At 49.7% G+C, this 13,077-nt stretch overlaps 1 protein-coding gene across 1 annotated transcript; it reads right to left on the bottom strand.

Moving 5' to 3' along the window:
- Positions 1-785: 785 nt before the first annotated feature.
- Positions 786-5,903, bottom strand: ATP5J2 (ATP synthase, H+ transporting, mitochondrial Fo complex, subunit F2). The gene is made up of 4 exons (XM_010845723.1): positions 5,833-5,903; positions 2,305-2,412; positions 1,598-1,714; positions 786-920 (listed from the first exon to the last, which is right to left on the bottom strand). Exons 1-4 carry the CDS (start codon positions 5,843-5,845, stop codon positions 892-894), a joined length of 267 nt encoding a protein of 88 aa, XP_010844025.1. The 5' UTR covers positions 5,846-5,903; the 3' UTR covers positions 786-891.
- Between the last annotated feature and the right edge of the window lie 7,174 nt (positions 5,904-13,077).

Below are 13,077 nucleotides of genomic sequence, written 5' to 3'. Positions count from 1 at the left end.
TGTAAGCTGTGTTTCATTACGTCAGGACTCCATGACAAGAAGGTTCTTGCTGCCGGCTGCATAAGCTTTGACGGTGCTCCCTTTTCCCCTTTTAGTGAAAGTAATCTCACGACAGGAAGTGACGCTGGGGCGTCGGGGTGGCATCCTGGAAGCCTAGTCATGGACACAGTTGCCTGGCAGGTGTCCGTCATCTCAGATGTCGGGAGACTGGTTCTTTCCACTTCAGATCTTGCAGGAGGTAATCAGCCACAGCATCTCCACCCTTCACACTCCACGCGTGTGTATGCTCACTACACACCCCTTAGGAAGAAAGGTTCTGACCTTGATGCCACTTTACCTCTGGTGGAGTGTAAGGAAGAGGCTGCTGCACACAGCAGCCTGAGCTCCTGTCGGGACTTCTGCTTTCCCTTCCCACCTGTGTCATCCCACTGACCTTCCTGCAAGTGAGGCTTACTCAGCAAGACCAGACGAGCCCACGCACCTGGTCCCCTGAGACCCCAATGGCCCAGGATGGTGCAGGAAGATGGGGGAGGGGAGAACATTCTTAGGAACGAGGGCATCTGCCTTATACTGTGAGTCTGTCAGCTGACAAAAGACCAAAAGTGAGGCAGAGAGAAGGAAAACACCTTAGCACTGTTGATGGGGCACTAGGTGACCTCCGGGACACTGGGGCAAGATCCTGAAGCTCAAGGTTCGCAGTCCCCTCTGGAAGCTGTAGAAGCACCCCACCCCAGCTCGTGCAGCAGGAGCTACAGGGCAGGCAGTTGGCTGAGCCAGCGAGGCAGTCCAAGTACCAGTCATTTTTTATTGGATGTTAATTCTCCATTAGGATGTGAAAGGATTCAGGGGTGCCGGCAAAGGTGATGGTCAGGAATGCAGAGTGCGCCCTCTTCAGTGGTACTTGCGGAGCCGCTCGTGTTCTGGAGTCAGAAAGGCAAAATGGTAGAGAGTTCTTCACAGGTGTGGAGAAAGCACAGGGCGACAGGGAGGGCAGCGGGCCAAAACCGTGAAGCCCTCCTGAAAACTTTCAGGAGATGCCCCACAGCCTGCTTGTGGAATCAGGAGCTCATCTGGCCCCTGAAGGCATTCCCGCTCAGAAAAACCACCCACGCGCCCACCCTCAGGGCCAGCACTGCTCAGGATGCCCCAGGCTGGCAGGGAGCTGGACAATGGCGCACATTGTCCATGGAGCCCGGTCAGTGGCCACTGCTGACACTTCCTGGCCTCTCCAACAGATAAGACTCCTCTCAGATCTCAGAATGGGAGACGCCATGCTTTGCAGAGCCCACAGATAGCGGACTGCAGCCTGCAACCCACTGCCCTCTTCACACTGGCTGCTAGGAAGATGAAGCCAAACTTCCCACCAACCTGTGGCAGAGCCTGCAGTATCTGACAGAATGCTGCCTAAATGCTTTCACCTCACGTTCATCTTTTCCTTTCTCTTTGCCACAGTTTTCTACCTTAAAACATGCCATATTCTGGTAGGTCCCTCCAATTCTTCAGCTGTCTGTGGGGTGACTTCTAAATGAGACGGTGAACAATCCCACCCTGTCAGGGGAGACCCCACCAGAGGCAAAGCAATCCAGAAGACACTCACTGAGCTCCTTATAAGAGCGGCAGTAGTTTAAAAACACGTAGGCCGCCAGCACCATCGAGAGCCCCGCGATGCTCCCTTTCTTCACATTCACGTACTTGTTGTAATACCGATAGTAACCTGTGAACGGGGGAGGCCACGCCTCTGAGGACACATTCTAACGGGAGAGGGCAAAGCTGAGGACAGGCCTCAGTGCAGGAGCAAAGAGCATGCAAAAGACAGCAGAGGGTGGTCAGCATTAGAAAGGAAAACAGAATGAGCCCCCCACCCTGCCCCCCGGGGGGCTGGCGACCACACAGGTCCCATGACGTGACGACACAGGACTGATCTGCCTGGTCACGCACTGTGACCTGAAAGGCAGACCACTTCAAATGTCCATCCTGGAAGGCCGGGCTCGCAGGGAGGCGAGCATCGCAGACTAGCGTCCCCTGTGCTTCTAGCTCATTTTCCTCTTAAGGCGTAATGACATTTCTTTAACACAGAGGCAGTGGTACACATTCCAGACAAGAGAAAACATATCCTTATCTGAAATATTTACAAGCCAGCCTTTCACAGGACCCATCAAATGCGGAAATTCGAGGCCTAACAATCTGACTCTGTCCTCTACATAACTTATAGGTCTAAAACTGGCCAAGTTAACTCAGGGCAAAAAAAAAGACCTGAAGACCCAGAGGCCTGCTCTTATTTACACATGCCCATAAGGCTCTGACCTCTTTGAAATGCTCCAGCGATGCCTGAAGGGGTGAAATCCCGCATCAGTATCCAGCTTGGCAACTCCCCTAGTTTGACTTCCAGGAGCTTCTTCTCCTTCAGTGGTACTGAAAAGGACAACACAAAAACACACCCAGTGAAAGGGTCTCCCGGGAACACAAACAGCATCTGTCTGTGTCACGTCAACCACTCAATAATGATGCATTCAGTAACATCACTAAACAGAGGCTGCACATAAGTAATACTACAGGTAAACATATCACACCAAATACATTATCTTAAGCCAGAGTCTATATATCGCAGAACAAGATCCTGAATAACAGCCTGCTAGGAATAACTATAAAGAGAGAACTAAGGGCCATGAAGAAGAGATAAAAGTGGAGGATGGATGCCTTTATTTTATGAGGAAGAGTGGGGAAAACTGACTCAGAGAAGCTGGCTAATCCTGAACAAAGGCAGAGAGCCTGCAGGCCGTGGGGGCACAACTCGACCTCAGGTCTGGTTCCCATGCTCCTGAAGCCAATCTGACTCCTACCTCAAGCATCCCACCTCAGACCACAGACGTCAAATGACTTAGTAAAAGCCATTCCCGAGGCCCCATGGGCCCCAGATCATTTCCCAATGAGAATCTGGACACAGGAAGGGCTCTTGTTTTAGGCCATACTGTATTCATCTCTGGGCTTAAGAGTAAAACAGGAAAGTGGCCAGGGAGAGGCTGGCCCTGTGAATGCTCATAAAAGGAGGGAATGGCCTCTCCGCTGTCCTCTTCCCAGACGTCAACTTTAAAACATTGTTTGACAGGCGCACTCTTCAGAGCAAGGAGTCAAGGGCGCTGCTGCTTCTTAAAGATGACCAAGAGGAGCCGGATTTCACCATTCCAAGGTTTCTTCTCCATTTTCAGGATCTAAGGAAAGGCTTGGGCTCCTTAAGGACTAACCTTGAGAGTTCACTGGGGGGGAATCCCACCGTGAACTCTTATCAAGGGCAAGGGCCATCATCAGGCTTAATGGCACATTCACACAAACTATGAAAACATTCACATTATCTTGCATTCTCGTTCAGGGGCTGACAAGTGCCTTGGCACATCACGGGAGAAAAAAGCCAACCATTAATTTTTCTTCATATTCATGTCTCTGTGGTAATGGTTTAGTCACTCAGTTGTGTCTCTTTGCAACCCCATGGAGAGTAGCTCCAAGAGTTATGTATCTGTACTATGAAGAAAAGAGCATTTCTGTAACCAAAACCAAGAAATGTATAAACACAGAAACACACACACACACACACACACACACATTAGCCTTAAGGAGAGCCAAGTACAGCACCATCACAAAACTCCAAGAGACCATCAGATTCATCAGAGATGCATGTACACTCCCTCACTCCAAGAGTTTCTCTCTCTGCAGAACACAAAGGCCTTAGTCCTTGGCTGCATACTGGCTCTCCCCCAACACTCCTCTGCAGTGGCTGGTTCATACCAGTAGAGCGTGGTGATGAACAGAGCAGACTCTACCATCAAGTATCCTGGGTTTAGTGCCACTTTGAAGCTGTGTGCCCTCAGGCAAGTTACTGCCCTCTTTGTGCCTCATTTTCCTCTTCTGTAAAATAAAGTAGAAATAGTACCTACCTTGCTACTAAGCTCCAGGTACTATGTAAATAGGAATTATTATTATCTGTCTCCCTGACTGACTGTGAGCTATCTGAAGGTGGGAGTTCCCCACACATAGTTCCTGGTCATGACAGAATTTCACTGAAGGTTAAGAAAGGACCACAGGTTCTTGGGAGGGCAGGTGACTACCTGACTTGATTTTATGACTTCAAAAAGCATACTGTCCATCTATACGGAGGGACACGGAGAGACACAAGTGTCTTCTGTGTGCTAAATCCAACCAGAGAGTGAAAGGTTTTGTTTTGCAGGTCACACAAGGTCTCTGTAACATAGTCTTAAAAAAAAGAAAAAACAAAAAATAACTATTCATGCACACATGCCACGCTGCAAGTCAGGCAAGATCTTAGTTCCCTGACCAGGAATGGAACACAAACCCCACCCCTTCCCCACAGTGGCAGCACACAGCCTTAACCACTGGACCACCAGGGAAGTCCCTGAACAAATATTTTTTTAAAAACATAAAAACTATTCTTCGTTCACAGATCATACAAAAAATAGGCCACAGGAAATCCAGCCAATTGGCCACTCTATCAACCCAGATCTCATCTATCACTGTTGGTACTCCCATCACTTTATCTGATACTGAATTCGTGGCTTTATGCTCTGGTGACAGATATCACCTAAAAGCTCATCAGTACATGAACTCCAATTCCTTCACCTGGGTAACACCGACGGGTCAGACGTGACATGACCTTACCCAAAGGTCACGCAGGGAAAGCTGGATGACAGCTCTCAACAGTGGCCCAGGCAGTGTTCCGAGCACCTTACAAACTTCAGGTGTTTAACCCTTAGTTCACAGTGCTCTCCACAACTCTGCTACAATAAGAAACCAAGACTCAAGGTTTCCTTTTCACACGCTGTCCTGTTTACACAACACAACCACCCTGGATATATATTCTCATGCCCGTTCTTACAGATGAAAAAAAGCATCGTTATCATCTTTTTTGACCCCCCTTTACACGTCTCCAGGCTGAGATTTAAGAATATAGAAACTGAGGGAAGAGACAGACCCGTGAATCAGAATTCTGCCATTATCATGCAGTGTGACCACAGGCAAGCCATACCGCATCTCTGACCCGTTACTTTCCTCACCTTTAAAATGGGATCAAAAAAAAATAAATAAAATAAAATGGGATCAACGTTCCCGGCACTGACCTCCTGACAAGGTTACTGTGAGGATCCAGAGCTAAAATACGGTGGTTTCAGTATTTCTTAAAAAGTCAAAGTGGACAGTCTGTTAAGTGTAGAGATTATACACGCATATCATCGAAAAGGCTGATGGTCATACGGTCACTTGTGTGATTAAAAGCTCAGTTTACCACAAGACCCCAGAAGCTTAGGCTTGAATCCCAGCTCAGCCCACTCACCCCCAGTGACCTTGAATAGGTCACTTCACCTCTCTAAGCCTATTTCACACACTCAAGCGTCGACCCTTCCGTGGTGTCAGGCTCTGTCCCAGCATAGCTCCTCTGGGAACTGAATTTGAGCTTCCGCTTAACACTGAGGGCTCAGGTGCAAAGAAACTGCCAGAGCATGGATAAGACTGCCATTCCTCAGCGAGGAGAGGAGGGTGGTCCGAGGCGCGTCGCTGGGATGCCGTCGCCCTCCCCGCCGCAGCCGAGCGGCGCCCGCTCTGGGCAGCCAGGAGTCACCGCTGGGCGAGACGAGGAGGGTCGGGCGGCGCTGGACCCTGCACAGAGGGTCCGGCAGGCCTCAAGTGAGGGCGCGGCGAAGGTCCCGAGCGAAAGGGAGGCGGCTCCTGCACTCTGTCCCTCTCTTCCCTGTGCGACTCTGGTCACTGGGCCCCAAACCCCGACTCCTGGCTCCAGCCGAGTAGCCCTAAATGGACCCGGAGACTCACCAACTGACGCCATCTTGGAGTCCTGGCTGTCCGCTCGGCCGGGCCGCGCAAGGACTGCTGGGTAGGGAGCATGACCTCTGGGGACCAGAAGCAGAGGCTCACGGGAAGCAGGTCGAGACTGGGAGGAGGCTGGGCTTGCAAGTGCGCCATGAGTCGAAGGGCGAAGTAACGAAGGCAAAGCCCAGCGAAGCCGGGCGGGAAGCGGGCGCTGGTGACGGGGTGGGAGTGGAAGTGATAAGGCTCACCTTGGGCTTCCAGCCCCAGGAGGAGATTGGAAAGGACCAAAAAAGGGGGGTTGGAGGAATAGGGGAAGAGCATCTTAGCTTTCTTGCTCTGTCGCCTTAAATTTGTTGTGAAGAATGACAGGGGCATATTAAGATCTTTGTCCCAACTGTGCTTGATGGGAGATTCAAGGAATCCCCGGTTACCAGGAAAAGTCGGTGTCCAGGCTTAGATTCCAAATACGTTTGATTACCTCATAGCTGAGTCGGTAAAGAATCTGCCTGCAATGAAGGAGACTCGGGTTTGAGTCCTGGGTCGGGAAGATCGCCTGGAGGAGAATCCCATGGACAGAGGAGCCTGGTGGGCTACAGTCCAAGTGGTCGCAAGAGTGGGACACGACTGAGTGACTTTCACTTTACTTAGGTTTGATTCCAGAGTAACTATGTGTCCACCCTCTGGGACTGCACCCTAAGGTCGGAAATAAGCAATACTCTCAGATCAGATCAGTCGCTCAGTCGTGTCCGACTCTTTGCAACCCCATGAATCGCAGCACGCCAGGTCTCCCTGTCCATCACCAACTCCTGGAATTCACCCAGACTCACGTCCATCGAGTCAGTGATACCATCCAGCCATCTCATCCTCTGTCGTCCCCTTCTCCTCTTGCCCCCAATCCCTCCCAGCATCAGAGTCTTTTCCAGTGAGTCAACTCTTCTCATGAGGTGGCCAAAGTACTGGAGTTTCAGCTTTAGCATCATTCCTTCCAAAGAAATCCCAGGGCTGATCTCCTTCAGAATGGACTGGTTGGATCTCCTTGCAGTCCAAGGGACTCTCAAGAGTCTTCTCCAACACCACAGTTCAAAAGCATCAATTCTTCGGCGCTCAGCCTTCTTCACAGTCCAACCCTAGGGATACACAACTCCTTCTTTCTGCCCCTTCTCCAAGGGGCAATGATGATGCCTCACCAGCATCTTGTTCTTTCTGGAAAGGTGGCGATAACCCTTTCTGGTTAAGCAATTCTGACTTGGGCAAGATGCTTCAGTGGCCTGAATCCTAGTTTTCTTCTCTGTAAAATAGGGATATAATGCTTACCTGGCACCATTGTAGGATTTAAATTAAACAATGTGTGTCAAAATAAAAATAAGAACTGAGTGGATAGGAGGCATTGGACCAGGGAAATGATAGCTTCCTCAGGAAAGTGACTTGGGAGGAGTTGACTATCAAACTCATTTTTATCATTCACTTATTCATTCACCAAATGTGTATTGCTATGTATTGAGCACTAGAGACACTGAAGTCAGACATGGAACTTCTCCCGTGGTCCAGTGGCTAAGACTTGGAGCTCCCAATGCAGGGGGCAGAGCACAGAAGATTTTAAGGATTTTAAAATATTCTTTATGCTGTTATAATGATGGATATATGCCATGATACGCTTGTCCCAAACCCATAGAATATACATTGAGTGAACTCGAAGATAAACTGTGTACTTTAGGTGATCATGATGTGTTGGTGTAGATGCATTCTTCATAGAAAATGTAATAGTCTGCTGAGTGGTGTTGAGAATCAGGGACGCTATGCATGTAGGGTGGGCAGGAAGTATTTGAAAAATCTCTGTATTCCACTCTCAGTTTTGTTGCAAACCTAAAGCTGCTCTAAAAAATGGCTTTAAAAAGATGCATCACTCATAGCCTGTGCTCTGGGACAACCCAGAGGGATGGGGTGAGGAGGGAGGTGGGTGGGGTGTCCAGGATGGGGGGACACATGTACACCCCTGGCTGATTCACGTCAATGTATGGCAAAAAACACGATATTGTGAAGTAATTAGTCTTCAATTAAAATAATTAATTTAAAAAGGATGCATCAAGTGCCAGCCACAAGGTTATAGCTTGTAGCATCTCCCTAGAAAGAACTTGAGCTGCAACATAGAAGCTATGGTTTTCTTCCTGAGTTCAGTTCAGTTCAGTCGCTCAGTCGTGTCCGACTCTTTGCGACCCCATGAATCGCAGCACGCCAGGCTTCCCTGTCCATCACCAATTCCCGGAGTTCATTTTCTGGTACTTATTTTTTTTATACAACTTCACCTCCTTTGATCGTCATTACTCATTTTCACCCCATTCTTTGTTATGGAAGGAGTCTTTTGCATGTTTCTCCTCCAAAAATGATTTTTTTCTTCTTTGACTTCCATTAACATTCCATTAATATTGTAAAGACCTCTTGCAATTCATGGATGTATTTTGAACTAAATGCTAGTTCCAGTGTTCAGTTTTAATTGGTGTCTTCTCGTCTTGAGAGGTAAGTTCCTAAGAATAAACTAGAGTCCTGGAAAATTTCAAGTTCAAATTCTGGCACAGAACGGAATCACCCCTCACCCTACCCTACCATAGCCATTAGCCTTTGAGTCCATCTTACCATGTTTCCTTAACAGAAAAATCTTCACTTTCCACACCTCTAAACCTGGGGCTCTTTTCTAAGCCATGCCCTTAAGTTTTAATGATTCTTAGCCAACACTAAATCCAACAGACTGCCTCTCTGCGCCTGTGAAAACTGTCTCTAGACATTCATAAGACGTAGTTTCTCATTCTCTATTCTAATCTCCCTCTGTGACTTGCATTTCCTTCAGTCACAGTTATCTACAATACTGGATGGCTTTTTTTTTTTTTCAACATGGCACAGTATCACTTGATATAAAATGATTGCATGAAACAATACACATTTGCAAAAACTATAGAAACACAGAGAATGACTGTCACATTCAGGATGGCTTTAAAGCTGTCTTTTGTTCATTTAATCTCAAACATTATTCTCCAATTTTTCAGAAGTCTTCATTGGGACACCTTACTTTTCAGGAACACCAAGGCATCGGATACACACCTCATTTCTCAACCCTACACCTGAAGCCCCAGTCCCAGCCCGGTTTCCAGCACTCAGCAGCTCCCTCTGGTGGCCTCAGATGTATATGCACAGGAGCCCAGGATCTGCAGTTGTTACCAGGACCTCAAGCCTGGTACTGAGCCAGGCTGGACCTGGGAGATGTGAGCGCCGAATGCAGCAGCCCCAGCCCTAGACAGAGATGGGGAACAAGGTGGAGGAGGGGACAGTGGGCGCAGGAAGCCCAAGACCTGAGTTTGTGCCTGTAAGATGAGTTGGGGCTTGGGGTAAGGGCAGATTCCTCAGCAGGGTCACCTTTACAGAGCTTCTGGAAGGGATCAGCAGAAGGCACAGAGCCAGAGACCCGTATCTCTGCGTCCAGACCCTCTCTGTTTAGTATCTGGCCTGCACCTGGGCTTTTATCGTTGTCCCCCCCAAATCTGCCCAGTCGGAGGTCATGGCTTCCAGAGCATCACAGTGGGAGTCTGGTCCCCATCTCCCATCTTGACATGGGTTGAAGGCCCTCCAGAACCGCCCCATCCTTGTCCCTGTCCCAGGCCCTGTTCTGCCACATCCTGCCCCTTGCAGCTTCTGCCTCAGTCCCCTGGTCCTGCCTGTTCTCTCTCCAGTCCTGTCATCTCTCACAGAACCAGGAGATGCCTCAGTTACCAGAGAAATTGCAGCAGCTCAGAGACAGCGACTTGCAACTATCATGTCTGGTCAAAGAGGGGAAACACCCCCAGGAAACCCAGGGTCCCCAGGGCCACGCTTCCTCCCAGCACTGGCTGATTTTGAGGGAGAACAGGGCACATAGTCGAGCCTGAGCAGGGAAGCCAAGCAGAAGCACTTCCTAGAGTCACCCTTAGGAGACCTGGGAGACTGCCTCTTCCATCTGCGTCCAGGACCCTGACTCCACTGGCAGTTTCCATGGTGACAGTGAACAAGCCTCAGTGTGGTCCTGTCCCCCTACCTTCATCTGCACAAATGAGGTGACCCAGAATGACAACGGAGAGGCTCAAATGGGAGGGACTGGGACCTTGAGAAAGAGAACCCACGTGGGGGCAAGGCCCTTGGATGGGTGGCCTGGGGTTGCGGGCATTGAGACCTGGGGCTGTGCTGGGAGGTCTGAAGACCTGGGCACCAGCTCCTGGGGGAACCAGGAATTGGGCTCCAGAAAGTGCAGATGGAGCCCAGATGTACACATGGCACCCCACAGCAGAGCTGAGGCAAGTATCAGAGGCATCATTCGCAGATGAAGCATCTCAGCCTCAGAGGAGCAGTTCAGAGACTAATCCACTCAGGAGGGCAGGTTTTGTCTTGAAGAACATTGTCACCTTCTCAAGTTCCTCTAAACCCCTCTCCCCAAAGCAGTCTCATCAAGTGACTGAATTCTAGGAAGTTGCAAACAGTTCAAATTGGTCTCTGCAGATCCTCTCTTCAAAACCATTGAGTTTTGCACAGATGTAGAAAGAAATCTTAGGGTTACCAAAGGGGAAAGGAGGGAAGAGGAGTAAATTAGAAGTGTGGGATTAACAGATACACACTTATATATATAACAGATATACAGGTAATTTTGTATCAACGACCTCTGTATAGCACAGGGAACTATATGCAATAGTTGTAATACCCAATACTGGAAAAGAACCTGGAAATATGTATCTGAATCACTTTGTTAAACACCTGAAACTAACACAATATTGTAAATCAACTACAGGTTAGTCACTCAGTCGTGTCCAGCTCTTTGTGACCCCATGGACTGTAGCCAGCTCCTCTGTCCATGCGATTATCCAAGCAAGAATACTGGAGTGGGTTGCCCTTTCCTTCTCCAGGGGATCTTCCCAACCCAGGTATCGAATATGGGTCTCCTACATTGCAGGCAGACACTCTATGGCTTGAGCCACCAGAGAAGCCTGTAAATCAACTATACTTCAGTTTTTAAAAATGGGGGAATAAAAACCCTTTGAGTTTTGTAATTGGAAGTGAAGTCCAAAGAAAGGGAGAAGTGAGATGAGAGTCTAAAGCAAGCTCTGCCAAGTGGCTAATAGGTTATCTCAATCTGTCGCCAGCTCTCTGATCCCATTCCTGTGGGTGCAATTAAAATAATCTTTTCTCTTGCTGTCCAACAACACGACCTGCCTGCCATTGAGTGCTCTGGGTCTCCCTCACCTGGGAGCTTCCTGCAGCTTCTCTATGAAGGTGAGGAACAGGGTGGACACAGCCAGCACAGAAGGGGCTCCCCGGGCCTAATCCAACACATGCACGGGACTACTGACGTACCGTTTACTGATGTCTGCAGTTTTCTTTGAAGTGGATAAAAATAAGATGGGTTGGTGAATGGGGGATGGATGGATATGTGCTAAAGTTAAGTGCCTTTAAATATTAATGATAAATGTTTGCAGGATACAGGTATAAACTGTAAAATTCTTTCAGCCATCCATTAGATTTCAAATTTTTCATATTTAAATGCTGGGGAAAGCTTTATGAGGTCTTTCCTCCTTTCATGTTTTGCGGAGGTCCCCATGCAAAGGATGTGAATTTTCAAGGTAGCTGGACCTGGTGGGATGCTAAGACAATGGGAGGGGGGAGCCTGTTCAAAACAAGACCATAATTAACCATTACCCAGATTCCTTGAGGGATTGCCAGAAACCTCTCACCCTCAGTTCCTGGACAGGTGGAAGGAGGCCTCCCACAGCTCAGAAGGGAGCCACGGGGTACAAGGAGCGTGGACCTCATCCCACGGACACACTGCTCTCCAAGTGTGCCTGGTAGGAGTACATGTTAATGTCACAGGTGGGACAACCATTGTGCTGGCAACTCCCCCATGAAGAAGTCGTTAGTAGGGACTCACATGCTCACTCATCTGCTTTGATGGAAAAGAAAATGCACTAAATGAGGCTGACTGCTCAGCATGCCTTCCCTTTTCTCCTCCTGCAGACCCTGAACCCGACGATGGTGGATGGTGCTCACTCGGCTCTGATGTGTTCCAAGTTTCTACCCACATCTTCCTCTCCGGCTGGTGCTCCAAGCAGTGAGCACCTGTCATGATTCCGCCTCCTCCAAGCATCCAGTACCTGCCCATCTGACCTTTTCCATCTCCCTGGTCAAAGAAGTCTGCAGATTTTTCGACACTAGAAACGACTTGCTGTGACAAGTACCTGACATCTATCCCTTCTGAGGTTCTCTTTTGCGCTCCAGTGTCCTGCAAGTGGATCTCACTGCCCACGGTACTTTCACACTCTCATGTCTCTTTCCCTTGTCAGCCAGAGCTCCTGAAGCTGGTTGAGATTTCCCATAATCTTGTGAGGGTCACTGAGCTCCTGGTGTTCATCCTGGTGGTGGCATCCTGTTGCCACAATTCCGCCAGCATCGGAGTAATAGTTTTTCCTTCCAAACCCAATGGCTTTTCTGTGTTTCTCTGCCTTTGTTTTTAGCTTCCCCAAGGGGTGAAGAAATGGGAGACCAGAGTCCATGACTGAGACTCCGAAGAGGAGCTGGTGCCCTAAGTGGTCACCTCGGTAGCGTCAGCTTTAAAAGGTGCCTGGAAGAAAGGGGCCAGCAGAAGGAGCAGGAGCTGAGGAGCCTCCTCTGGGCACCAAGACTGTGTCCAGTGCTGGCCCTGGCGACCAGGGCTTTATACCCACCCCACACCCCACGTCCGCCCGGCCAATCCCCGCTGAGGCTCGGGACGTGTCACAATGGGGCGTGGTGCCTGTCCCCGTCCCCACCCCCACCTGACTCCCCAGGGGGGGTCACCCGAAGCAGCGCCTGCGGGCCCCGCCCCCGCCGCGGAGAGTCCCTCCCCTCCTTCACCCCACCTACTGTCTGCGCAGGTGAGTCACAATACGTCCCACAGTTCGTTGGTGGATTTTTTGGAGCTCAGAGACGCTGGTGGTTCCAGGATCACTGCGCTAGCTGGAAATGAAAAGCCTGCTGAACCCAGGACCGCCCAGCAAGGGTCTTAAAAGCCCGGCAGAAAGCTGCTTAGGGATTGGTAGCCATTGGGCGGGGCCACGGAAGCCCCGCCCCGCACTTGGTAGCCTGAAGATCAGATCAGTCGCTCAGTCGTGTCCGACTCTTTGCGACCCCATGAATCGCAGCACGCCAGGCCTCCCTGTCCATCACCAACTCCCGGAGTTCACTCAGACTCACGTCCATCGA

Source organism: Bison bison, unplaced genomic scaffold, assembly GCF_000754665.1.
Source record: "Bison bison bison isolate TAMUID 2011002044 unplaced genomic scaffold, Bison_UMD1.0 scf7180017864223, whole genome shotgun sequence".
Taxonomy (NCBI): domain Eukaryota; kingdom Metazoa; phylum Chordata; class Mammalia; order Artiodactyla; family Bovidae; genus Bison; species Bison bison.
This window is presented reverse-complemented; position numbering and strand designations above follow the sequence as displayed.

Excerpts from the sequence above, each read along its gene's own strand:
- ATP5J2 (XM_010845723.1), bottom strand. Across the intron at positions 1,715-2,304 it reads CGCTGGAGCATTTCAAAGAG|GTTACTATCGGTATTACAAC; the intron begins GTCAGAGCCTTA and ends CCCCGTTCACAG. Across the intron at positions 921-1,597 it reads CCGCTCTTATAAGGAGCTCA|AACACGAGCGGCTCCGCAAG; the intron begins GTGAGTGTCTTC and ends TTCTGACTCCAG.